Source organism: Tiliqua scincoides, chromosome 3, assembly GCF_035046505.1.
Source record: "Tiliqua scincoides isolate rTilSci1 chromosome 3, rTilSci1.hap2, whole genome shotgun sequence".
NCBI lineage: Eukaryota > Metazoa > Chordata > Lepidosauria > Squamata > Scincidae > Tiliqua > Tiliqua scincoides.
Genome location: NC_089823.1, coordinates 10,922,875 through 10,946,875, shown reverse-complemented (window position 1 = coordinate 10,946,875; position 24,001 = coordinate 10,922,875). Strand labels below are relative to the sequence as shown.

General features: G+C 41.7%; 1 protein-coding gene across 1 annotated transcript in view; it reads right to left on the bottom strand.

Annotated features, from left to right (window-relative positions):
* TMEM135 (transmembrane protein 135) overlaps window positions 1–24,001 on the bottom strand; it is a 211,938-nt gene that overhangs the window by 62,524 nt on the left and 125,413 nt on the right. Inside the window, exon 6 of the mRNA XM_066621837.1 lies at window positions 9,787–9,833. Within this exon, the coding sequence (XP_066477934.1) occupies window positions 9,787–9,833 (47 nt within the window). The remainder of the gene's footprint in view (window positions 1–9,786; window positions 9,834–24,001) is intronic.

Here is a 24,001-nt window from a genome sequence, read left to right as displayed (position 1 = left end):
GCCAGATCTGCTTTCTTTAGGAAAAGATACACGTGGTGCACGATTTGAAACTGGGCGAATATGCCCCTGTTAATTCCTGAGATTTCAAGGTCAAGGCCAGTTCCAGAAGTACCCCCAGACTGCAAGCCTGATCCTACAGGGGTGTTAAATCCTATCTAATACAGGCTGTAGGCCTAAATGTTTGCAGAAATAAAAAAAATGCTAGTCCCTAAAATTTAACGAGTTCCAAGAAAGTCCTTCTTGGTTCATTAATACATGCTAGTCTTTTAACCCAATAACTTGTGATCAGAACGAAGACAGGAGTTTTCTCAGGGGATTTAATAAAAAGTCAGACATCAACAACTTTGTTTAACAATCCTTTCGCAAACACATCTGATTCCTCTACACCAGTGGTTCTCACACATTTAGCACCAGGACTCACTTTTTATAATGAGAATCTGTCGGGACCCACCAGAAGTGATGTTATGACCAGAAGTGATATAATCAAGCAGGAAAATTTTAACAATCCTAGGCTGCAATCCTACCCACACTTAACCAGGAGTCAGTCCCATTCACTAACATTGTTAACAGTATATGCATAGTAGTTTGTTAAAAGTACAGGTCTGTAACATTTCCCCAGATGCAGTCACATACTATGGTAGAATCAAGTCTAATATATTAAAAATAAAATATTGAAATGAATGGGAACCCACCTGAAATTGGCTCACGACCCACCTAGTGGGTCCCAACCCACAGTTTGAGAACCACTGCTCTACACAATTACATAACACAATTTTTCACTCAGAAAAGGCAGTTCTAGTTTTTTAATCTTTCTAGCTTATTTCTTCATTAGACTAATCAGTGTCAATCCTCATTAACCAGCAGAATGAGCATCACTGACTTCCACACGGAACAAAACTCAAGTCAACCATACAAATCTATTAACATTCCTTCACTTCAAAATGTCAAACAAATGGGCAAGAACTTGTGATTTTTCCATTTCTAAGGTTAAATGCATAAGAACAACGCAAGCATTTAGAAGCAGAATCAGTAATTTGTATCCTATATGTGTACAGTATTTTGTTGGGGGTTCCACAATTTTCAGGAAGCGCAATTTCACAGGGAAGTGATTTTCATGGGGAATTTCATGGGGGAATGAAGAAAAACACAAACAATTTCTATTTTTGAAGCAACTGTTTTAGGAAGTAAGTTTTTGTTGCTATTCTACATTGAACTCTCAATCAAAACAATAACTATGCTTTTTGTATTGCATTTTACTGAATAATGCAAGCCACCCTGGGCATCCATTATGGGGGGGGGGGGAGAGTGGATATAAATATTTTAAATAAATAAATAAATGTGTTTGATGTAGCTTATGGGGGAGGAAGTACACCTTTGTACCACAGGCTGCTTTTGTACCAGCAGAAAATCAGATGCTGCTTGATCCTTCATCAGGTCATTCTAACCAACAAAGAACTTCTAAACTTGACTTTAACTGAAAAGGTTACAGTATCCAATGGCAAAACAAAACAAATCCTAGCATGTCAGATTAGATTATATGCCATTATTTTAACAGATATTAAACAGAGCTGATTTGCTTCCAGCAACAAAAATACTCTAACTATTAACTGGCAAACAAGCAAATGTACAACATACAAACTGGTGAAATTAAGGACTGTGGGAAGAGCTTAATACCTGCATTCAGAACATACCTAGACTGATGTAAGAACATAAGAACATAAGAACAGCCCCACTGGATCAGGCCATAGGCCCATCTAGTCCAGCTTCCTGTATCTCACAGCGGCCCACCAAATGCCCCAGGGAGCACACCAGATAACAAGAGACCTCATCCTGGTGCTCTCCCCTACATCTGGCATTCTGACTTAACCCATTCCTAAAATCAGGAGGTTGCGCATACACATCATGGCTTGTACCCCATAATGGATTTTTCCTCCAGAAACTCGTCCAATCCCCTTTTAAAGGCGTCTAGGCTAGACGCCAGCACCACATCCTGTGGCAAGGAGTTCCACAGACCGACCACGCGCTGAGTAAAGAAATATTTTCTTTTGTCTGTCCTAACCCGCCCAACACTCAATTTTAGTGGATGTCCCCTGGTTCTGGTATTATGTGAGAGTGTAAAGAGCATCTCCCTATCCACTCTGTCCATCCCCTGCATAATTTTGTATGTCTCAATCATGTCCCCCCTCAAGCGTCTCTTTTCTAGGCTGAAGAGGCCAAAATGAGCTGTAAAATGAGCTGTACCCTAACTAACCTGCCTGCCTCTCATCCCCACATTTTAAAGTCTGCCCCTAATTCTTATGACCCTTTCCTACCTAGCTTTGTAACTGACGGATAAATATGATTAAATAGGATATCTACAGTGGGACCAAATTATTACTAGGCAAGATCTGAGTGGAAAGAACGATATTTCTTTGTATTTCACTGAGTCTTTGTAATTTTGTTTCTTCCTCTACATCTACAGATGTACTCTAGCGTGGTACATCTTGGTTCCTCTTGTCCTCCATCAGCGTTCACTAATCTGGATAATCAGTCTAAATAGATCATACGCTTATATCATTTCTTAAGAAAGTTTTGGATGTGGAGCATTTACCTAAGCCCATCAGAAAAAAGCAGGCCCTCCTTATCCATGGACTTGGCATATGGAGATTTGAGTATCCAAGCCTGCAGCTGGAGGGCCTCAGGAGGCCACCTATATTCGACCACAAGGCACTTCAGGTTCAAGTTAGCAACTTCTGGTTGCGTCTGGAATTGTTCTGAAGGGCTGGGAAGCTGCCCCAAGTGTGAGATGCTTTGAACGATGAAAATACTATCAGAGCAAAGGGACTAAATGCTTGAGGTACTGCATGTTGTAAAATATAAGGATCCTTTTGACTGTTTTTAGCAACATACGTGTTCAAAACAAAAAGGAAAGAATAAATAGAAGCTGTTGAATGTCTGGACTGACGAATGACTGCCTGGGTATTCTGTTCCCAAGAACAGAGGAGAAAAAAAGATCCTGTTACCTATATTAGGCCCTGAGAAAACTGCTTTGGACTCCTATTTCATTAAGTCCTCCAAAAACATTAGTGCTGCAAATACCTTCTGAATTGGGTGCTCCACTTCAACTTCCATTAGGATTCCACATAGTTCTTATAAAGCAAAGAACAGACAAGGCAAAACAAAAATGGCAGTCAGACTGGCACGCCTTATTTCATGAATGTGAGAAATCTCATTCATCTCTGCAGAAGGCGGACCAGGACTTTGATCTATAAAAACAATAACCTGAGTTAATATATTTAAGATCAGAGTGCTGGTTTCAATTCTTTTTCCTTTTTGTTCAAATAATGGACAGAAACCTCTTACTTCCTTAATAACTAGTTTCTGCTTGCAACCCTTAGCTTTACACTTTCCTTTCCAGTGTTTAGAACAGATGAATTAAGACATGTCCATTGTGAATCACCACTAAGGATTAACTGCCATGGCAACCAATCTAGGGTATTGTTCCTACAACTTCAAGAAAATTGCTGGATTTTCTCAAAGGTATGCTGTTTTTAGGCATTTGTCATGAATAGACTGAAGGGTTTGGTCTAGAATTTTTTTTATCAGAGTAGGCAGTGCATAGTGTGCCCAAGTTAGTTTTGTATTGCTAGAATAAATAAAATGATAGGAAAATGCTTACAGAAATCAATCACGCTACACAAAATATACAAGACAACAAAGCTACAGAAAATACTCTTACATAACAATATTGCAACAAATAATTATAGTAACAGCATAAACATAGTCAACACAACCCCAAAATTTTTAGCAGTGTCTTAGTCATTGCAATTCGATTTTTGTTCAATAATACTTATTCACTAGGTAAGAGACCACTCTGAACCGGTTATATTCTGCTCAACCGAATAAAAACATACAACGTGGGAGGAAATCAAAGAAAGAACAGATCTGGGAAAACTAAAGCTCCAAAGTTTGAGAGAGAAAAAATTCCATATGGCTGACAGTCACAGCCCCTGCCTTTGTCCCCAAGAGGTCAATATTTCATACTGCTGGCGTCCCTCCCACCCACTCCTTCAAAAATTCCCATTTATTTTTCCAGTTTCGCAGGTCTCCTGCTGCTTTTTCTACTCCAATCGGTCTTCACTCTGCAGTTGTAACTCACAACCTCTGGGGATCTATTAGCCTGGTCTCTCAAATTTTAATGCTACTATTGTCTCTTATGATGCCTTCAGAATATGACTGGAAGGTGGAATAAGTCAAGGGCTACTTTTCCCCCTCTCTTGATCCCTCTCTTATGTATGGTGACTGGAGTCAACTACATAGGCTTTTAATTTATGCATCGGATCCCACCCGTTCAGGCTTGCCCTTGGCCAACCAACAAGCTTCACTGTGGAGAGGAAACTGAACTGGGAATTATTTTATCTAAACACAATGTGTAGCTAAAAGCAGAAGCTCCATGTGATAGAGACTCTTTGCTGAGATGTACTGTTTCATATTCCAGGCGGGAATGCACTCATTTGAATTCCTTTCACTCACAAACATGCACAAGTGTACTCCATACAATCATCTGCACCAATATGCTCCTTAACCACATATCCTGCCCATCAGTGTAGCAGCAAACACTGTAACTCAGTGGTTTCCAACCTTTAGGAGCCCACGGACCACTGAGGCAAATGTTGGAATTGTCATGGACCGCATGAAACCCCCTCCATCCCCACCACACAAAGAAATATAATTCAAATTGATAGCCAGGGGGGTCCATTCTCCATCCTCTCTGGTGGTCCATGGGGAAGCATCTTGCCGAGTAATCACCTTTTTTTTCCCCCAAGACCTCACGGACCACTTCTCAGGGTCTCATGGACCACCTTTAGTCCCTGGACCACAGGCTTAGAACCACTGCTGTAACTGGAGAGATCATATGCTTCTGATTGGAAAAACGGGACCCTCAGTCTTCCAGCACACCCTCTGTTTTTCAAATCCAGAGGGTTGCAGAAGGAACAGCAGAGAAAGAGGCTGCTCTTCAATCTGTCACTAAAGGCACTTGTGAATGGGTCAGCACGGCATGCACTAATAGGAAATGTTACAGCCAGGAACTGATCTGCAGTGTAGGAAATAGAACAGAATTTGACACTTGCACATTTTCAAGACCAGGATTGTGTCACTTCTGTGCTCTCTATAGTACCTAACACATAAATGGTATTAAAAATGATTATGTATTGCCAAAAACCCACAGCCTCAAGATGCAAGTGCCCTTATGGATACAGAATAGCAGGTGACCATGTATAGCGTACATAGGAACAATTCTGCAATTCAGCAGACTTAACCAATTTGCACTAATCATATGAGTACTATTGAATACCTTGCAGTTCTAACAATGGACTGAATTGGAACAGGCACACAACTCTAATACAGCCAACAAGATGATCTACTGCTGAAATTACTTTCCGTTCGCATTTGTTTTAACTCATTTAAGCCATTTCCGAGACTGCCTGGAGCACAGAACAGTTGAGGAAGATGCCTGATTAAAAGCCTGATCTAAACATTCAGCATGCATCACCACAGCCAAGTTAACACAATGGAGAGGGCTGTCATAAAGCAAAGGTCAGCCACAAAATGATGCGTTCATCACGAAAGATGCCAAGTGAGGAACACGCCAAGAAAAAATCAGACAGAATTATGACCACTTTTCTCCTTCACAGATCCCATGAGAAGGTTTAGAAGAGGTTTATACCATTTGTTTAACTTAAACTACTTGAATGGCTTACCAGCCGCTAGCTTTGTAAGAGTGATTTAAGGGTTGTATCCTGTCCTCCCTCTCAAAACACAGTACTATAGAAATATCTGGACAAAAGTAACCACATGCCTTCATGCAATACGATCTGTAAGGAAAGAGTATAGTGCCCCAGGAAGGAAATAGTCTGTTCTCCACAGATCACACCCTTCCCCTGGGCCACTGGAAAGGAGAATACTCCTCCCAAAAAGGCCAGGACATCAACATGATATCCAGAGAGAGAGAGAAAGAGAGAAAGAGGTTGCAACATCTAGCCCCAGTACCCTGTAGTTTACATTTCCAAACTTGGAAATAGATTTAGTTTAGAGACGTTAATAAAGTTATGTAGTACACATCAACTTTTTTACTATGCTGGTGTCTAAAAAATTCAGGAAGATTCAGGAAGGAAGATTCAGGACAAAAATCTGGTTCAGAACATATGGGCCAATTCCTATACAGGTGTTCCAATATGAGTTCTATCATAACAATAGTTAGAACACTACTTGATAATATTGTTCAGGGTTGTCCAAACTTTTTGACAGGAGGGCCACATTATCTCTCTGACACTGTGTTGGGGATTGGGAAAAAAAGTATTAATTTGCATTTCAAATTTGAATAAATTCACATAAATGAATATATTAGAGATGGAACTTATATGAATGAATTAAGATCTTGCAATAGCTCAAGGCTTATAAAAGACCTTGCACAAAGCAGGGCCGGCCTTTCCTTTGCTGCTGCTGCTGTATCACAGATGTGAAACAGTAAGCAGTGGAGGAAGCCCTAGTCCCACAGCTCATGTGAGAGGTAGAACAGTTCTCCTCACACTGAGGGCAGTTGCATCGAGCCAGCGTGGGCTCCAGCAAGTCTCTGGAGGGCCAGAGGCTCATTGGAGACTGGGGGCTCCCTGCAGGCCGGATTGGGAGTCCCCGAGGGCCAGGGTTTGGGCACCCCTGATATAGTTGATAGGACTTTTGGAATCTGAACATCTTATCATAACTCTTAAGTTGCCAATATTTTGCCTTAGTACTGTTTAATGCAATTTTTTTAAAAAATACTATTTTATGAATGCTTATAGTAGATTTTATTATTAACCACTTGGGGGCTTCTTCCGGGATTCAGGAAATAGTTAAAATGATTAAATAAACATACCCTTTCTGTGCATTGCTTGACTGGGGATGGCTAGAGACAAATGTTAACCTCCTTCAGCAGCAAATTCAAATTCTGGGGCATGCATTTGAGGCTTACATATAAGTGGGGGCTTTTTTAGGGGTGCGTCTATTATTTTATTAACGTCATTAGGTGCCTTAAAAGTCTGCACAAGGAAGTAAGATTAACTGGAGACAAATATATTTACTATCCAGCTCTTATCAGAGTAACCTAGGCAATTGTCCAGCATCAACTACTACAAGAAAAATCCTCCAGGCTAGTCCCAGGCTGCCAGCTAGCAGCACAAAAACATCAGCAGAGAAGGCTGTCAGGTTTCAGAAACAAAAAGGGGGAGGAAAAGAATGCTTTTCAACTGCCTTTTCCTTTCTCCACCCAACCCCATTACATATACCAAATATGTGTTCTTGATTAGCATTTACAAATTATTTTATGCCTGGGATTGTTAATGCACAAAGCACAGGGCTTCAGGGTTTTCTTAGCCACAAGGGGAAGTTATAGCAAAGGAATTCATACAGCTACCAATATTTTCTACAGAAAATCTTAACTCCAAGAATGCAAAATCACGTTCACTCAAGCAAAGTACCCAAGAGAAGGTATGATGGAGCAATTTAGAGAAAGCAGACATCAAAGTGTTAAAAGGTGATGTGTTGGATTAGAGTACAATTGATTTACTACAGCATGAGTTTTCAATCAGATGATGATCTCAGTAAAGAAAATATATCCAGTCACGCTAAGCTTGAGATTCATAGAGGTAGCCTAGGATAATAATAATTTCATGCATACTAAGGAGATATTAATTCAAAAGGAATTACCTTGGCAAAGCAAAAACAGTTTCATTAACAATTTTTCTCCGATTAATGCATATGAGTCTACCAACGGCATTGTTGGAAATGGTAAGTACATGATGGGCAGAGACTGTGTGGTTAGTTATAATTACTAATATTGCGTATATAGTGCTGTGTTGGTTTTGGTTTTTAATGTTTGCTTTACAAACCACCTGAAGCATTTTGAAAGGTGGGATAAAACAGGATAGGAAATAACAAGATCAATGTTTACTCCATATGCCTCCCTTAACGAAAGCCTTAGAATACATTTCAATAGGAAAGAGGCTTCCTTAAGATATATGAAAATTGTAGCCACTGCAGAAAGACTGCGTGACCACACAGATTTTGTATGTGTGTGTCTTCTGCAAATGGATTCCCCCCAAGAACAACAGATCCAAGTCATCAAGTAGCAGCAACAGGCGACTGGAAATCCAAGTCCACCTGGCTAGGTCAGAAGGCAGTTAGAGATGCCCAGATGGTCATACAATATCAGGATGAGCTAGACATAATCCAACCTACAGTGCAATCCTATGCATGCCTACACAGAGTGCAGTGGTGCTTACTTTTAGGTAAGTGTGCACAGGATTGCAGTTTAGGTTTCTTTTAAGTGAAGTTCAAGGATGTTTTTCGGCCTTCCAGTTTTCTCCCTCAGACAACGTATCTGTACGTGGTCAAATTCTCGCTCACCTCACTAGTGATCAGAGAGGTGTAAAGGACTCCTCAAGCTGATACTGCAGTAAGTACAATTAGTGAGCAATGAGATTTATACATGTCAGGAAATTAACTTGCTTGGAAGTTTGCTGATAATGGTCACCTTGTTTTTTTCTGCTAGGATCTGCACCAGAACATTTCCAAGGCCCAAGCTATTTTCCAAATCTGCCTGTCTTATTCTCTCCTTCTTGCATACCTATTGTTCTGTATTTTTAATAAAGATTTTTTTTTTTACATTCCAGCTCCTTATCTATCTATGGTTGGTTGAGGTCAGTCAGAATCTTGCTCTAGACCAGGGGTGTGACACATAAGGCCAGTAGGGCAGATGTGGCCATTGAACATGCCTTTATCTGGTCCCCCCCCCCCCCATAACTAGGCTCTCCCAGCACCACCACCAGCTCTCTCAGCTGCTGAGCCGCAAAGCGACGCATTGGCAGAAGTGGTGCTGTTTAAAGAGTACTGCTGGGAGAACCCAATTATCATGCAGGCGACACTTACTTCTGAAAATTCAGTGTCCTGTTTTAATGCGACCAAAGCAAAGAGCTACTGCCCAACACTTGTATTATAGATTACTTATTACTACTGCTACAGCGAGAGAAGTTGTTGAGCTGAGTTTGGTGAGATCAGTGAGGAGTTGGGATGAGGTGAGGTCAGTTGGATTCCCAGCTTCTTCTTTTTTTTTTTTTTTAAGGCAACCAGCTTCAGTGCTGGGGGAGTCCTGATAAAGGGTGCTCCCTTTTTGGGGAGGGTTTACCTTTCCTGGTAGCAGCTACTACTGTTTCTGTAACTTCTGGGGTGACTGGGACAGGTGTGGCACCATGAAACAGTCCAAGGGCACATGGGAAAGTCAAATGCAGAGGCTCAAAAGACTTTTGTGCTTTGCTCCCCCCCCCCCGATCCCCTTACAGTGGGCTGTGGTGGTTTAACCAGATTACCACAAAGCCTCAAAGAATATATTCATCACAATAACATTGCAGCTTCCACCAGACCCCAGACATATTTTGGCTTTCTTGCTATGTTTTTAGAACTAATACCAGTAGGTAGTTTTGAAGCCACAATAGCAAGCGGTGGTCCACCAAACATGCAAGATATGTATAAGCGGTAACTTATAGGACACTCTCCATGTGTCTCCTGAACCCTCTCTTTCGCAGATGGTGTTATAAGATTTCCATGAGTTTGAAATTTTGCAGGGCGCAGTAAGCAAGACCCTTGTGTCTGAGAATGCAAATTATGACACTTTCCATTTCAGAAGGGCAACGTGGAAGGTACGAAAACAGGCCACTTTTCATTTCAAATAACTTTCATAAAAAGAAAGAAAATAAATGCAGAACAACATACCTGAAAAAGAACATAAACAGGGCAGCTGTGATGCAGAATAAGAGAACCTACAAAGAGAAGAAAAAAGAATGTCATGTCAAGAATCAGAACCAACAACTGTACCTAGACAGATTTCAGGGTGCAGGAAGTGAAAGGTTTTAAGAAGTTAGAATTATCTGTGTGTTTTAAAGCTGCTTTTTAGTATTGAAATATCATATACAAGTGAGAAAAACTTGTACTTTGGTTACAAGGAGTTTGTAAGAGTTTTGTGAGGGATGACGAAACAAAGAGGAACCATGCCTACCAATGTTGTTCCAGGGATGAGTGACTGGGTATTCAACTCACACTTGAGGCAGACAGCTATGCACAGTACTACCCCACTCCAGCACAGAGACAGAATAGAATGCCTGACAAAGTTCTGGAGGTTTCTAAAGGTCAGCTCCGCACATGCAGAGCACTCCAGTATATGTGACTGTACTGAATTGGCAAATATGAAATGAACCTAGAGCAGGGCTTTTCAAACTGGGGTGTCGCGACGCCCCAGCCTGTGGGCCCTGGCCTCTGCCCCCTTAAGAGGCAGGGGTAGCCAGGAGGCAGAGAGGAGGCAGTGGCACGATCCCCAGGATCACGCAGCTCAGGGGGATGCAGGGCTTGGGTGCACCTACAAGATCCTTCTGCAGGTGCGGGGAGCCCTGCGCGATCATCAGCAGGGCTCCCCGATGCTTCAGAAGTGAAAGTGGACTTCCACTAAACCAGCATTTTGTAACATGCTGTTTTGCAATAAGATTACCCGTGGGCTGCTGCTAACCAGAAGGACTATTTGTGGACTTCCATCCTTAGAAGAAATTAGTATCAAAGACAAAATCATGGGTGTCCACCTGGCAGCAATGCCAGGCTAAATCTGTGCCACTTGGATTTGCCTTGTTCCTTTCTTCCTGTTAATATGCTGCACTGGAGGTGACCATCAAGATTTGGGTCTAGTAATAACTAGCAAGTCTACAGAGGCACCTGCATTGTGAGTTTCCATACACTTATTTCAGCAGCTAATGAATCTGCAGTTGTGTATATAAACACTGCTGGTACCTCCCTGCTGTCTTCTCCCTACGTTTCAATGCTACTTACTGGCACATGTCCATGCATAATTTGGGTCTGCATATGCTGCCATAGTTGCAATTCACATGTCAGCTTAAGTTAATTATTTTATTTCTCCAGCGGTCGGTGATGTTGGCAGCAATTCAACTTGCTACAAGGTTTTTTTTTATGATGAACAGCCAACTAGGGAGCATATGATTAGATAAAGACTGGATTCAGGCTAAGCTTTTCCACTGCGGGGGGGGGGGGGGAACAGCCTATGTTGATCTATAAGTTGTGATTGAAAAATGCACTTACAATTATTGGTGCTGTTTCAACAGCTCACCCCAAAAAGTATATGGCACCTTTATAAAATTCTAGGAAATCCATATATACGACAGTGTCAGAAATCTAATCTTTGATGTTGACCCACTTCACAAAAATTCTTTTCACTGGGATACTTGGCTAGGACATTAAGTGCAACATGCTATGGAAGCAATACAATTCCAGAGGTGACCTTGCTGCAGGACACATTAGAAGTCAAACTAAACGAGAACAAACTCTACAAGAGTTTTAAATGTAGTTCCTAGTTAGATTAACCTGGCACAAGGTCATTTAAAGTCATTTCTAAGTGACTGAGAAGGTCTAGGATACAAAGAGACACAGAAGCAAACACCAATCCAGTGGTGTCACTAATGATCGTGTAGCCCAGTGCCGAGCTCAAGATGATGCTCCAGAAGTGATGTCACAACCGGAAGTGATGTCACACCCAGGCTTTTAAAAAAGTGAAAATCATGGGAAAACATCCCTCCCAGCAGCTTGCCACCCACTTGTTCTGCCACCTGCACCCCCCCCCCAGGCATCCATCTGCTACCTGGGCTCAAAGATGATTTTGTAGCCCCCCCCCCAAAAAAAAACAAATTTAAGTAAATAAACAAAAAGTGTGCCCCTTATTGGTTAGAGACACTGTGCTGGGGTGAAGAGGGATGGTTATTTTCCCCCTGGTCAATATAAGAGGAGCACCTCTTGAAAAAGTGCCTCTACCCAGCTAGCAGGGGCAATTGTATTATGATACATGGAAATGAGAGCTGACTCATATTAACACCTTATTGGTTCAATACTGTATCATAGTAACATCACTTTGGCTCTCAGAACAATCAGTCTCATAGGTTGGTTTTGAGTTAAAGAAATCCACTTTTTGTTCCATAAGGCAATTGTGTTTTCATTTTCTGGTTAATTGGCCATAACTTTTGGTAGAATACAGATATTTCAGTGCTGTCCATTTCATTGCATTCTGCATTAAATTACCTTTCCAATGATATATAACATGATGATATTATTTGTACATACCAAGGTTTTCACAGTTTTGGCCACTAGTGTCCAGCTCAGCTTGCTGTCCCCCTAAAGCTCGTTGCCCAGTGCAATTGCTACCCCCTGCACCTCCTAAGCTACACCACTGCATCAATCCTTTCTCATTCACAACTATAGGCGTTGTTTCTACATCTCACAAAAAGGCAGAAAAGGTTTAAGCATCTCTATACCAATTCTAGGAGGCCTGCAGGTATACATGATTACCACAGCATTAATGGAAGTCTATGGCAGCCACTTTGCTCTGAGAGACAAGGGCTGGTATCCAAAAATCTGCTTCAAGTGCAGGCCAATGGCTTAGGCATACCCAGGGCAGCCCAACCATGAGGTAACCTGGCACAGCCTGCAACAGAGCAGATGGTGGAAGAAGAAGTGAACTCCGGGCACCCTTCACCATAAGTCTACCGCTGCTTCCCTCCAGCTTGTGCAGATGCAAGACACATTGATCTGCTTCCCACTCACTCAAGCAGATCATCTGTCTCCTTACCGTGCTCTCTGCATGGCTTTCACAAAAGCAGAAATTGGCACTTCCAGTTTTATTTACAAGGATTGCATGAGAACAAAAGAACTCCAAAGTTCACAGTCCCTTTAAATGCAACTAGAAGTGCCGCACTTCTGGTTTTGAAAAACCATGCAAGTAGTAAGGTAAAGAGCAGAAGAGCATGTAGGAGAAATGTGACCCCCAACCCAAGGACATTTTGTTTTCACACAAGCTCTTTACAAAACAATATGTCAGCTCTTTCAAGAAACTTTGTTATGGTTCTCTACAGTTTATATTCCTTATCCACATGGATAAGGAATTCCTTTGTTGCACAATACTGCCTGACAATACTGTGGCTTTGCAATTAAAAGCACAATCCTATCATGCGCTGGAACAGGCAGACCAGGAGGCTTGTGCTGTATCCAGTACAAGATTGGGGCCATAAGTGGCTGGCCCAGCTGACTCCCGAGGAGGCACAAACGTGCTTTAAGGCATATTTGCGACCCTCCTGAGCTGACACAAGGGACTGGCCTAAACAAAAGTTTGGACTGTGCCCTAAAATCTTCTCAGGGTCATTCCAAGAATTGCCAGCACTTGAGGCTACAAACTAAATGCTCTCCTCTCTTACATGATGACTGGTGCCTGTCTCTGTTCCTCTCACTCCGCAGGACTGAAAAAGGAACGGATGGAGCACGTGAGGATAGTGTGGAGGAGACACACATTTCTTCTTCTGCCCATCACTCTCTTTCTTTTCCAATCCCGGGAGAGAGAGGAAGAGGAAGAAAAGGAGTAAGGGAGGTGGCCAATCTGAGGCAATCTGCCCCAGTTGGCCTCACAGAGGGGTCAACCTTCAGTCCTGAGTTTGTGCCTGCATCAAAGTTCATGGAACACCACTAGTACTTGCTCTCCTTCTGCTGAAGCATCAAAGACAAAACAACAGTTCTCTTTTACAAAACATTTTTTTCCTTAATGTTTCATATCATATAAAATTGCAATTGTGTATTCAGAGAAAACTGAAGTTGTAAATTAACCTATACTCGGTGGGAATTCTACTCTATAGTTTTCTTTTTTCCCCTCGCCATGAACCATTCATAGTTGATTGATGTCACAAGGTCAACAAACGGAGCTCTGTGACATGCAGAACTTGAAATCTTCCAGCTGTACAAACAGAAAGACTAAATGTTATCGCCAATGAGCAACACACACCCGGCAAGTGCTTTTTATATCACTTACTTGTTCTGCGCTGTTTTCATTAGATCCATGCTAAACCACCAAAAGAGTGTTGGTTCTTGGGTTACAGTTCACACATCAGCAAACTGTGGTCTGTAAAGGGCACAAACTATTGCTCACCACTTCATAACAGAATGACAGTGGCAGAACATCTAAAGGCAAGCTGAGGGATGAGCTTTTATTTTCATTTTTTTTTTCAACCAGTCCACGTGGAACACAGATCTGCAGCAGGGATGCAAAACATGTGGCTAATTCAGCTGGATTTCCTCGGAGTGATGCAACATCACAATGTCAGTAATTGTGTATAACCTGACTCAAATGATGACTCAGGATTACAAGACTTGCTCACACAGAAAGTTGCTTTAGCAAATTATAAGAGAACTGAAACCTGTGGTATGATGCAGCTTAAAAGCTAAGCCTTCATCCATTCTCTACTGCTTCTTATGTGCAACTTAAAAATACTTCCTGCATTTCTTTTGCATTTCTTATGCATGGGTCCCTTTGGGGAGAAGGGCGGGATAAAAATAAAGTTTATTATTATCATCATCATCATCATCATCATCATCATCATCATCATCATCATCATCATCTCTGTCTACACATTTCTAGTTTCCCCAAGGACTACTTGTCACTGGAATTTTTAGAATCACGGACAAGTATAATATATTGTACAAATATATTGTCCGCAGCCAAGGGTGAAAGACATACATGTTTCTGTTTTTAAAAAGCACAGATGGGAAAGACTCCGCTGTCTCCTGAGTGGCAGAGAGGCCTCTGTTCAGAATGGTACTAACCAGATTAGGCTCAAACCTCATCAGGCACCAACCCCCTACTTCTTGGGCCGTTGTGATGGCCAACCAGAGGAGTGAACTGCAGGGAGTCCAAGTCTGAATTCTAGCCCTGCAGACTGAAATTCTCTTGATTCTAAGAATCGGGTGATCCTGAAGAGCCAGCACCACTGCCTTTTATGTGGCCCCGCAACTTGTGGCACCTGCTCAGCCTGGGCAACCTGTCTCTCTCTCAAAGGGACTCCCTTTGCGCTTCCACACAGCTTGCCTACCACCTGCTCACACCACCGCTCAAGGTGTGGGAAGCTGGACCTTGCCAGCACCTGCATCCAAAGACATGACGGCCTGAGTCACTAGCCGGCTTGGTTTCCAAAGCAGGTTGTTGTGAAAGATTTGACCGAGACCCTTCTGTGATGAATTACTTAGTTATGTGTTTTCTAACAGTATTCCCGGGGGCTTCAGATATGAGCTTTTTAACATGTAGTATGAAAGAATTTTAATGTCTTTAAATTGCTGCACTGCATGGCAAATGCAAGCTCAAATTTTAGGGAACATGTGGGGGCTAAATTTCTTCTTAATTTCCCCCTCCCCACATTCTGTCATGCAGCTGCCCTGGGTTTATCACAGAACAGCTGTTTTGGCTATCACTAACAGGGTCAGGCACCTCAGTGCTGAGTATTTGTGGGAGGGGGAAGATTTGTGAGGCACAGAAAATGGGGGGAGTACAAAATAAAGAACTGAAAATATAGTTTCTTTCTTAATAGTAATTAAATTTTCTTGATTCATTGGAGGGTTAACAAAAATGTACCCACTGTTTAGAAAATGAATCCCTACCTTCCCAACTTTGTTCTGAAGTCTGTGTATCAAGAGACTTGGGCTGCAATCCTAACCAGACTTTCCTGAGAGTAAGTCCCACTGAACATAACAGGACTTACTTCTGAGTAGACCTGATTAGGATTGTGCTTTTTAGTAAGCATTGCTTTAGAATGTCACTGTTTATGTCATGCTTAACCCGAAGTCACAGTGAATGCAAGTCTAGGTCCACACCACACATGATACTATTCCTGTCATTGGCTCTTGCATGTGTTTATTTTTTCAAGTAGGAAAAGCAGCAGGGCAGGGGGGTAGGAATCAGGATCGGGACTGTGGTGAGGAAGAAATATTTGTGCCATTTTTAATATCCTTAACTGTACTTAAGTCCAGACTAAAATGCCTAACAAAAATGCTGCTATTTGCCTCAGAAAGAAAACCGCCATTGGCATCAACTTCTCTAGCTGATGCCCGAGTCCTGATCATTCCCCCCACCCTCTGTGGCTATTTCCACCACGGGGGGGAAAAGAAACCACACAAGGGCCAATGATACAACTAACTTGACATTCAGCTGGGCCCTTCAGAGGTCAATCAAAGTTAAATTTTCAAGTGGCACCAATTTTGAAACACTTGTCTTAAGGTTAGTATCAACAAGATGTGAAAATGGGAGGTCAGCCTAGTGTCACAGGCTCCCCATGCGTTAAGCTTTTATATGTGATCCTTCCTTAGAGGGTAGTATGTGCTCTAGTAGCAAACAGCAGCAGTAACTAGGGGAATGGAGTTTTTTTTTCTATGTCTTCCTTTCTATGTACACTTCCTGAAAAGTGTACGATTTTCTACAACGTGAGTTCCCTATTCACCTCAGTGCTTCTCACTGTTATTCTCTGCCTGCAGTGAAAATTCAACCTGCTTAAAAAATAAAGCAGCAAAGGACCAATGCTAGCATTTACGCAATAGCAATGATTCCTCTGTGTATGTGTGGCTCATGCAAAGGCTCTCCCAGAACAAGAGTTCCCCTATCCCAGAATTCAAAACAGTTTGCATGCTCAAATTATCGACTTGGCATGACTTGGTAAACACTGCCCTCAAGACTATGGCGAACTTTGACGTGACCACTTTTATCCTCCAGACAGAACAAAACAAACACAAAGAGTACACTGCATGCAAGATCAGGATTCAAAATTCATTAGATCTAAATTTCAAAGAGTCGAGTAGAGAGATGGACAAGAAATGTGTTTGTTCACAAGTCAAAATGCTTAAGTATTTTCCACTTTATCATCTTCTCAGCCATCTCAAAACTCTTTAACTGACACAGAATTATAGCAAGCATTTTGTCTGCCTGTTGCTTATAGCTAACAGGCGTTTTGCCCTTTAAGAATCGTGAAGCCTCCTTGGACTTCTTAAGATCAACAGTCAGGCAGGTATCCAGTATTTCACATGCTGTTCCACAGTATGCTGACAGAAAGGAGATACTCAAGAGACCAGAGCTTCTTGACCTTTGCATGAAAGGCTGAACTTGACCTTCATCACGTTCACTTCTATAAACTGTTTGACTTTTTTTTTTAAAGTAAAAAAGCAGCAATAGAAAGACAAATCTTAGCACAGCATGTTCCTGAAAACCCTTAAACTACGGCTCCCATCAGACGTGCAGTTGCTCCAAAGAAAGTGCATCTGTGAGTATCAGCACATGTGGGACTTGCAACCATGCCTCTTGTGAACTGAGCAGGGGAAAGAAATAAAAGATTTGGCTCGATGGAAGGAAGCCACATGCTTAACGGAGCCACTTTCAGCAAGGAGACTGGTGCAAGTGGAGAAGCAGTAGGATGCAAGAAAAATTGCAAGCCTTCTTTCCCGCGACTTGGGCTATAATCCTATCCACATAGGGAATAAGCCCAATTAAACGAACTTTGGGTAAAATATAGGGTAAACATAAAGAGCAGTACCCTTCTCCCTCCAGTGGGAAGAGGATCAAAGCACAGATCAGAGGGTCTCTACTGGCTGTCCCCATTGGCTGACCTTCCCTCTCCTCCCCCCCCCTTCCAACCAGATTCACAGAGCAAAAGATCAAGCAAAAGCCATATTCACTGCTGTCTCTGCTACTCCCCACAAGCATGCAGGTGGAGAGAGGCAGTTTCCCTGTCCGACCAAAAACAAGGGGAGGATAGTTCTGACAAAAGAGGGCTTCCCCAAAGACAGTCTAGGCTCGGGTGCTGTCTCTCCTCCTCTGAGAACTTGAACTCTTGAGTATCAGAAAACCATATGAGTTTTTGTAACCAAACATTCAAAACCCAGGAGGAAGATTTGCTACTCACAGCATAAAAAGCAAAAAAAGGTACTTGGCTTATGCCATGGGAAAAAATGGATAAGGAAACTCTTGTGGTTTTGCATCCAAAAGTACAGTTATTCAGTGGAAAATGTTCATTTTCACATAGGTTTCTGCATATCCAGTCCGGATGTAAATTCTTCATATATTTATGTGCAAGCATGCATGCTCATTCATTTCAACAGCATGCACTCATTCTCATCACACACACACACACCCCAGACCTGCGTCACTTAATTTAGTAACTTAGGGCACAATCCTAACCCACTTTCCAGCACTGACATAAGGGCAATGCAGCTCCTAGGTAAGGAAACAAGCATTCCCCTACTTTGAGGAGGACTCCGTGAGTGCCCCCAACTTCAGGATGCAGCATACGTCCCATTGGCACAGCTATGCCAGTGCTGGAAAGTGGGTTAGGATTTGGGCCTTAATCTCCTACTCCTTCTGTTATGTGATTAGGTCATTAAGCGAACATTCAGCCCAATCTAGTGCCTTTGTTGTGTAAACAGACTCCCTATCAGAAGCTAGCTGGCTGCACAGGCTACTTAAGATGTAGTGCATTTTCTTTGCATTAAGAGCCTCTTTGTTGTGTAAACTGACACTCTGCTGCAGGCTATGGGACACCTGACTGCCTCATTAGGAGCCTCTTTGTCCGTTGTATATGTGGTCCTTCTGTTAAGTGGAAGGTCATTAAGCGACGCACACCTATTGCAACGATTAAAGAAAAAGTTAAACACACTAAAATATATCTTAGAAAGGTGGTCAGAATAATATATCATAGAAAGGTGGTCAGTTTGGTGGGAAAGGAACATTCCAACCTTGGCTCGAAAGATTTGCAAAACATTCTGCACTCTGGCAAGGATTTGTGCCACTTTCCAGGTGTGAGGTAAGAAACCCAATAGCGATGCATCATTAGCCTGCCTCCTAAATTCATTATGCTTTATGAGAAATAAATAAAACCATTTGTCAGACACACACTGGGCACCCAGCCAGAACATCTACACCTACACCACCACAGCTGTTAAGATACTCTTGAACATTTCTGCCAACAAGTCCCAAGCAAACTGCAGAGAGATAAGATCAAAAGGATGACTAATACATGATATTAAACAAGAGATTATGTAGATTCTTGTTAAAGCAGCGCTGTCTGATCACAGTGAAATTATTAGAACTGGCAATTACAGAATATGACGGAGCCAAAATGGGGAGCACCTGTCAGGAGGGAAGGGGAGGGGAAAAAACTAATTAAATCCTTAAGATTTTCTGGTTCACTAACTCTATATAAACATACACGGTTCAGCACCACATTCATTCTTCTTTGGTAATGCAAACCCAGTTACCTGTCCTTAAAACTGATATGTTTTGTTCTCTATGCTGCAAATAAAGTGGATAAATGACAGAGGAATGATTAAAAAGCTCCTATTTTGTCCCTTACGGCTTCACTTTGATATAAGTTTGGTTCTCAGTCCAGCCACGTCTTGGAAGGACACAACACAGGTCTAGACAGCCCTAGCTCAAAGCGTGTTACAAGAAAGGCACATTTTAAATCTAAACAGTCTCAACATTTCCCATTGCTATTCTATCAGGATGTACCATGGATTAATTTACACACTCGCAAACAGAGAAAGCATGTTTGGATAATACCTTTGCTGTGTCCATTCCCACACATCAACATTCATCCTCTTCTTTCTGTGCTGAGCCCCTTTCCACTAACAGCAGGTAGCCTCATCACTTGCTAGCCCAGTGCTTCTCAAAATGTGTGTCGGGAACCACTTCGCGAGCCAATTTCAGGTGGGCCCCATTCATTTCAATATTTTATTTTTAATATTATTATTATTATTATTATTATTATTATTATTATTATTAATAGTATTTATATACTGCTTTTCAACAAAAAGTTCACAAAGCACTTTACAGAAAAAAATCAGATAACTAATGGCTCCCTGTCCCAAAAGGGCTCACAATCTAAAAAGATGCGACAGCCACTAGAAAAGACACTGCTGGGGTGAGGAGGGCCAGTTACTCTCTCCCTGCTAAATAAAAGAGGAGCATCCACTTGAAAAAGTGCCTTTTAACCAGTTAGCAGGGGTTTATATATTAGACTTGATGCTACCATGGTATGTGAATGCATTTGGGGAAATAAGACACATCTGTACTTTTAACAGGCTACTATGTATATGCTTTTAACAATGACAGTAAATGGAACTTATTCGTGGGTAAGCAAGGGTAGGATTACAGCCTAAGATTGTTAAAAATTTTCCTGCTGGATGAAGCCACTTCCGGTCATGACATCACTTCTGGTGGGTCCTGACTGATTCTCATTCTAAAAAGTAAAAGTCTGAGAACCACTAGCCCTTGTATACCGACAGGGGTGCATTCATTCAAAACATTTCTGAGCTTTACAGAGACCTTCTTTTACACCAAACAGCTCTGCTAAATTTGAGGTGATCTGAAAAGCAGCTTGAAAGCTGATAGAGGGATGGGAAGAGCTACTGTAGAACAGCTGAGAAAAAGGCCCTGGCTGCACACTTGTGATAATATGCTACATGGCTTGGGGTGCCTAAATCAGATAATCACTAACAGCTCAATCCTACCCAATTCCACCTTGCAGTCTTTAGGTGGTGTAGATCCAGGTAAACCCATAGGGGCTGCAGTGGCTCTCCCCATGGTAAGGGGAAGCAATTCCCTTGCCCCAGGCTGACTTGCTTTCAGATCTAAACGTGTGCTGGATACAGGGCAGGCTTACCAGCTTCCCCATTCCAAAAGTTAGGATTGCACTGCCCATCATATGTAGCCATTCTCTTTATCTCTCCACCCAACAACCAAGCACATAACTTTGATTTAAAATGCCCTTTTTCTTTGAACTCCATAAAGAAACCTAATCTGTAGTGAAGAACACTGACTAAGGATAAAAGACTCCTAATCTTCCATCCATCCAACATGTCTGAAAATGAAGCACTAAAGAAACATATTAAAAAGGAAAAAATCCTACAAAAATGCCCCTGACTACAGTGTTCTGCCAGTAACAAGACCAAACTGCCTTCCAATGAATTTCTAGAAGGCACAGACCATGGAAAATCTTCTTAGGGGTATTTCCAAATCATTCAAATCCATGTAAAGGTCAGCCTAGCTGTGGAAATATCAGTGTTGTCTCCGCCCAAGGAGATGCAATGAGACAACTAAACAGTATCTCAGCATGGCAGAGCCACTCAATAACTTCACACTGAGATGATGATTAGGAGAGAAGTGGAGTCATATGGTCACATGTAATCCCTTTGAAACATTCAGGGTCTCAGACCAAAACTCCTTGGTTCTTTCAGCCTTTAGTAGCCAGGCACTGACAATAAAAATAGGCCTAATTGGTGTGAAGGGTGATGCAAAGAAATACCCTGCTGAACCATGTTCTGCAGGGTTCTTACAAATGGATTAAACGTCATGCCTTTAAGAATTAGTGTTAGCAAGAAGGGAAGGCAAGAAACAACCTTGCCGAAGGAGAGGAAGAGAGGTGGCTGGAGGGTAAAAGACAAAATTAATTTAGCAAATGCTTTAATTGGAAATGCCCTTGAAGAGGGGAGGTGACTCCTGGTACACACTGTTTAGCAGTTTGGGAAACTGCCATATACACACATTCCTTGCCTCTAACAACATTAAGATCTGTAAGGAGTGAAGCTGGCACAAGATGTTTCAATATATTACAACATAATCAACAGCAAATATGGATCTCAGGATTACTGAATTCAAGCTGTATCCTACAGGACCTCCTATGAATTAACCCACCTTTGCACTACACAAAGTGGCTTTCTGTCCCTCGTGAATTTATATAGTGCAGCTCAATCCCACTGACAAATGCTAAACTAGTTCTGTGGTTACTGCTTTAACAATGCTTCATTTTAAAAACAACAACTTACCAGCGAACTGGTCAAAATAAAGGCTGAATGTCTCGTCTATATTCTGTGTAGAAGCCGAAATAATTCAATACATGGTTTATGTCACAATACCAAACACAGGATGTGTGTGTTAGTGCTTTCTAGGGTACCTAATGTGGTCAGAGACTCATAAATGAAACATCACTTTAGAGCTGAAGACATGTCAACTTGTCAGAGAAATTATGAACTCAAAAGGTGGGATAAAACCTACAAAAATATAAGAAGGTGTTACTCATCACACTGTGAACACTTCCTGGCTACTAGCTGAACTGCTGGGATATCACATAACCGTGAAGACAAGAAGAGAGACTAGACCAACGTTTCTCAAACTGTGAGTCAGAACCCACCAGGTGGGTCACAAGTCAATTTCAGATGGGTCCCCATTCATTTCAATGTGTATTTTATTTTTACTACATTAGACTTGATGCTACCAAGTATGTGACTGCATTTGGAGAAAGTTACAGGTTTGTACTTTGAATGCGTAACTATGTATATGCTTTTAACAATGTTAGTCAATGAGGTTTACTACCAGGTAAGTCTGGATAGGATTGTAGCCTTTGGAATGTCTGGGGAATTTGTTTTAAACAAATCAGCAACTTCTTGGGAGGGTTAGGAGGGTTCTACTTTACTATAAATAAATTTTGAAACCTATGCTTATTGTAAACTTTTAATATACTGAATTTGATTTGATTTTGTAATCTGGGGGTCTTTTCCAGCTTGATGATGTCACGTCTGGCCATGACATCACATCCGGTGGGTTCCAACAGATTGTCATTCTAAAAAGTGGGTCCCGGTGCTAAAAAGTTTGAGAACTGCTGGACTAGAGGAATTTTAAACAAAATGTGAATTGGGCTAAATTTTATAAATATAGGGGCAAGAAAGAAACTGAGGGAAAGGGAAAGTAACCGAGTGATGCATGGTTGAAAGAAACAGCATGAGATAGTTAATGAGGAGTAGAGAAAACTTGGTGGAAATAGTTGAAAATCAGATTGTGAGCCCCCTCCATTAATACTGAATGAACTGCTTTGTCGTCATAAAGCTGGGCGGGGAGGGGGGGACTTCATATGGAGTTTAGGAAGATATGACACTGTGCTACTCTAGGAAAAGAAAGTAGGAAAGCATGGCTGAACTTCCATTGTTTACAGTAGCTATCTTCTCAGGAGCAATCCCATGCCATCCATCACTAATTATGCCAGTGACTGGCATAATTAGAAAAGCAGTGTTCCTTTGGGTTAGAGCCTCAACTCATTTGCATGCGCTCTTGGGCAAGAAGTGCATGCAAGATGCAACTGGGTGTGTGGATTTAATATTGTAGTTATTAAAACACATAGTTCTGAATTTTTTGGGGGGCTCTAACAATGAATTCAACCGACACAAAAGAAGAAATGCAATATTATTACTTGTTTATTAAATTAGCTCTATTTGTCAGGTGATTAATGATAAATTAACAGAGAAAGAAGAACAGCCAAGATCAGAGAAGTCCTCTTTGGAAGCTGAAACCACATTGTTCTTTTCTTTGTGCTCACAAACAAAAACTTTTACAATTACTCTAGGACAACAACAAACAAGGCTTACAAATCCATCAAAGCATCCCAATGACATCACAAACCACAAGAACAAGGTTGGAGCTGTTTGGAAGGTAACCAGACCCCAGATTTAGAGTCTGGGACAACAAATACCCTGACTAACTTGATTGTATTTGCCCTCCCTTTGACTTAACATAATTGCTCTATCTTACAAAAAACATAATGGTTCACAGAGTACTACCCTGGCTATATCAAGCATTAATTGCTTTAGCTCCATCTTAACCCCTTTTTTGAAAGCCCAATTCCTACTGAAATTATTCTTTACCAATTTGAAAGATTTTCTTCATCTGAAAAAAAAAAACCCAAACTGTTTCAAGTGGATGATATATAGCATGTTTGTTGGTTCAGACCAAGTACAACAGTCAATTCTCTATCAAAGCTAAGCACCTATCTTTGCATACTCTGTAGAATGAATGGCAGTTAGTTGTAATAGAGGAAAAAATTGTATTGCATGCAAACAGTAGCATAGCTAGAAGGGGTGCAAAGCACTAAATTTTGCAGGGAGCCTCAGCGAAGCATGCAAGCAGTCCCTCCCTTTGGAGCCAGGCATACACCTCCCTTTTGCTCCCACTGCCAGGAATGGCTCCAAAGTGGAGGGGAGAGACCACATGCATGCTGTGGTGAGATTCCCTGCAAAACTTAGTGTTTTGCAC